At 38.7% G+C, this 4,265-nt stretch overlaps 1 protein-coding gene across 4 annotated transcripts in view; it reads left to right on the forward strand.

Annotated features, from left to right (window-relative positions):
- NSD3 (nuclear receptor binding SET domain protein 3) overlaps positions 1 to 4,265 on the forward strand; it is a 53,464-nt gene that overhangs the window by 41,679 nt on the left and 7,520 nt on the right. For 3 of the 4 annotated variants that reach the window (XM_030035514.2, XM_030035517.2, XM_030035512.2), the window contains 3 exons: positions 2,552 to 2,668; positions 3,030 to 3,171; positions 3,741 to 3,847. In XM_030035514.2, the coding sequence (XP_029891374.1) occupies positions 2,552 to 2,668; positions 3,030 to 3,171; positions 3,741 to 3,847 (366 nt within the window). Of the gene's footprint in view, positions 1 to 296; positions 1,967 to 2,551; positions 2,669 to 3,029; positions 3,172 to 3,740; positions 3,848 to 4,265 lie in introns of those variants that run through there. The other variant, XR_005933868.1, reaches the window with a different exon arrangement.

Raw genomic sequence — 4,265 nt, forward strand, 5'->3', positions numbered from 1 at the left:
TCAGAAAGCCATTGGATGTGGATCGCTTTGGTTTACCTTTACACTGTATTTCTGCAAGCTGTATTGCTGGGGATACCAGTTGGGGATTCAGGTGGGGTACGCAACAGTTGATACAGAAAAGCAAACATTACACTTGCATATCTAAGTGTGAGAATCCTCGTCTAGCTGGATTGCAGTCTCGCTGTACTTCGAGGCAAGCGTGAGGATGATTGGCCTGGATTTCACCACTGCTTTAACTTGCCAGGCAGAGGAATGGATCTGATGGACGGATGTGTGTTTTGCTCTTACTCATGCAGGCTTCGTTGTTTCTGAACAAGGAGATGGCTGAGCGTACCTGAAGAGTCAAAGATGCAGTTATGCCCACGGATGGAATTGGACACTTTAAGACTTCAGGACAAGTTGTTTTTGTCATGTAACCCACATCCTCAAGACTCTGCTCTAGAGAACAATTTTGCTCTTGGTTGCCTTCGTATTTTCTTCAGCTTGAATTTGCAGTCGTCCTAACAGCAACAATATGCTGGAGCTCCTCGTGATGAGGAAACAGGCCATAGTTTTGGTGGACTCAAACTTGATGTGAGGATTACACTGGTCTGCTCTGTAGAGAGAAAGTGGCTGCTCTCCAGACTGGAAATTCTGCTGCGGCGTTTTGGATTGGATGATCACTGTGGGATGCTGTGCTTAGCTTCCAGTGTAATCAGAAAGTATAGAAGAAGCAAAGAGATCCTGAACTGATTCTTTTACCGTTAAGCAACATGGTATTTAACTGTATGCACAGGTAGTGTGTAGGATAATCCACTGAAGAGGTCCTGCAATGTCAAGATGAAAGCTTTGGGCTTATGTATAGTAATTTCAACTGTGAATTCTTTGCTTTTGTTCTTTTTTTACTAGACATCTACCTCCCTGGCTTTTTAAAATGTAGCTAACAGTCTCTAGAAATCGGAGATAGAGAAATACTATGTAGTGGTTTGTGACAAGCATGCATGTAAGTAGGGTGATACTGAAGGTGTTTTAACAGACCAGTTTCAGTGAGGATGCCGTTAACCACTCCATCAGTTATAGGTGGAAACTTCTGTCTGCGTTTGGGACTTCTTTCAACCCATGCACACCTGACTGATTTGACAACAAGTAGCTAGAGGAATAGTGGGTAGAAAAGCTGTGTTTAAAAGCCTTTCAATACACTACAATTATTCCTGTCCCAAGTACCTGGTGAATTTTTATAGCAGGTTTGGGGTTTTTTTATAGTAGAGTTCCTGTGAATTTAATATGCAAACTTTATAAATGCATTTGTGTCCTGTAAGAGCTTTACTGAAAACTGTTGGTGGTTCTGTTGAATTGTCCAGGTGTTCCCAAACACACAGGCTGAACCGAAAGCAACTTGGCAGTGAAGGGACTTTTGTTTTGACCCTTGGATTTGGGCTAAAATTTTCAGAAGCATCTAAGTGATTTTTATCAAGTTGAATGTGTGTTAGATAAGACTTAGACTATTCCAAACTGTAAATCAGTTTTAACGAGTGCCAGGCTTCCAAGTCACTTAGGTGACTTACCTCTCGGAAACGTGATGCAAGTTGCCTGATTTCCACCCTTATCCCTTTCATTTACCACTTTCTTCATTCATGTTTGGGTTGTGACAGCCACGGGCGAGGACACGCAGGGACAGGCATTACTGCCTGGAGCCCCATCGCAACCTTCGGGGCACCTCCGAAGTTGCTTGCCCAGGCGTCTGCCCCACGCATGGCTGACAGGGTAGCACTTGTTAATGTGTCGGTACTGTACGTTACAAGAGTTTTTCTTGAAATACCAGGTGCTTGTTGGACACTTGAATTTGAGTATTTCAAGTAGCTATTTTTAACAGTGTTTTAAACCATCAGCAACTGGCTGTCTTGATAAAGTGGTGCTCAGAGTGCTGAGTATTGACTCCCTTGTATCAAGGTATCAATCACGTCCCAGCTCTTCTGAATTCCATCAGGTAAAAGTTGGGAACACACTGTTGGCCTGGAGGGCTACTTTTGAACGTTTTGGGTTTGGGTTTTTTTGGGGGGGGGGGGGTTTGTTTTTTTTTTTTTTTTTTTTTTTTTGCAATTAGGTTTTTTAAGTTTACAATTTTTGTATAATCTGTGTTTCATTAAAACTTTGTTACTGCAAATGTTCTGAGTTTATTGACTGTTAAAAGTCCTAATAAAAGTGAAGTATGTAGTGAAAATACTTGCCATTGTAATAGTTCATGTTTCCTTAGGAGTCTATGAATATTGTCTCTGTCTTTTTTAAAAGAAAGCATGAAACTTTAAAGGATTCTAGAGAACTGACAAACATGGCTTGTGTAGTGAATACAGAAACAGTTCTTGGCTCTGCTGCCTTTTTATTTTGAGTGGGCTTATTGTTTAGACAACAAATAGCTGGTGCACATATTCATGTCTTGCCTACTAGATGGTTAAAGTTTAATGCTTTTTGTGATGATCGAGTATATTTTTATAGGAAATGCTTTTTTCTGTGCTGCTTCCCTTTATCATCATAAGAAGTGGTAAGCATGGATTTCTTTGTTTTCCTTTTTCAGGGTGAATTTGTGAATGAATATGTTGGTGAGCTAATTGATGAAGAAGAGTGCAGATTGCGGATCAAACGTGCACATGAAAACAGCGTAACCAATTTTTATATGTTAACTGTAACAAAGGTAAATATTACGTCTTGTCCAATATAAACTGTTTATGGTTGAAACTAGGGGCAAACTGCTGGCAGAAGCATCATTCCACCCACTGGGGTGTTGGTAGAAGGATAACATCTGTGTTTCTCTTCCAAGTGGAATGGGTGAAGAGATGAAACAGAGGTTGTGCACTCTGTGCCTATTTCAATTCTGTAAGAAGAAATATTCAGACACTTTTTCATAAAACTAACTCTGCAGGGAAAACTTATCACTTTTAACTGATTTAAAATAGGCATATTTTTTGCTGCCTTAGCCATTAGTGGTCACTTGTCAGCAGACAACCTTTTTTTCTTTGTAAGTACTAAATACGTCTTTGTCTTTTTATTTGAAGGACCGGATAATAGATGCTGGCCCAAAGGGGAATTATTCTCGTTTTATGAACCATAGTTGTAATCCAAACTGTGAAACACAGAAATGGACAGTGAATGGTGACATTAGAGTTGGACTGTTTGCTCTTTGTGATATTCCTGCAGGTAAAAAGATGGCACTATTTTGCATGTATACTTTTGTCTTGAAATGGCCTAACTTGGCCACGTTTTTTTTTTTCTCTGAAGTTACTTAGTACCAGTGACGTTTATAGGAACTTTGTCATTCATTGGAGACAAATATTTGAGTTCCAGTTTTAACAGGGATCTTATAGTTAGAAATAGTTTGAAGCAGAAAGCTACTGTTAAAGCTAACTACAGTTTTGCTGCTAAGTACAGTGTTAACTCTGTGTCATGTAAATGCTTACCATAGCTTTGATGCTTTCACCAATATTGGTCTGGTGTGGTATTTTCTTTCCATGTTAAGTGTTTTACCTGATCTGTCATTTTAACTGGGTCTGTATGATAGTATAGCTGCTACTTATGTCTGATCTAGGCAGGATTTGTTACTTTCAGAGTTCATGAAATCAATGCACTATTTCAAGCTTGCCCTTTTAAAACATATTGCTGCTAGATCTCACAGACTATGAAGAGATAAATGCTAATGAAATGTCATTGTCACAAGCCTGTCTTTCCTCAGTGTCTGTGTGGGTGAATTGTTTTTCTTTAAATTTTAGGAATGGAGTTAACATTTAATTATAATTTGGATTGCCTGGGCAATGGTAGGACCGAATGTCATTGTGGAGCAGAAAACTGCAGTGGTTTCCTAGGAGTGCGTCCAAAGGTACATGGATGAAAATTGAAGCTTTTCTTCTCAAATCCAGAGATCTAGTGAGAGTGGGGCAAAGAGAGGTTGTTTGTTTTATTTAACTTTTAACTTTTTAAAGTTAAATTTTTAAAAAGTTTAACTTTTTAAATTGTTAAATTTAACAATTAACTGTGTAATATTTTCTACCCTTGAAAGTTCTCTAAAGACTTCAGTTATGCACTGTAGTGCTATAGTGTCTAGGGTGAAGTTAATTTACCAAATTGTGTTCATTCAGATACACGGGGATGGGCCCTTCAGGCTTTTATAGCTTAAAAACTTTGAGTGGATTTAATTTAAGCATAGTGAATGCAAAACTAACCCAAAGTTGATTAAATTAATTTTAATGCAAGGGGTTTATAAAGTGACTGTATGCTGTGATCTTTGTAATTGCTAG

This window comes from Aquila chrysaetos, chromosome 13 (assembly GCF_900496995.4).
Source record: "Aquila chrysaetos chrysaetos chromosome 13, bAquChr1.4, whole genome shotgun sequence".
Lineage (NCBI taxonomy): Eukaryota > Metazoa > Chordata > Aves > Accipitriformes > Accipitridae > Aquila > Aquila chrysaetos.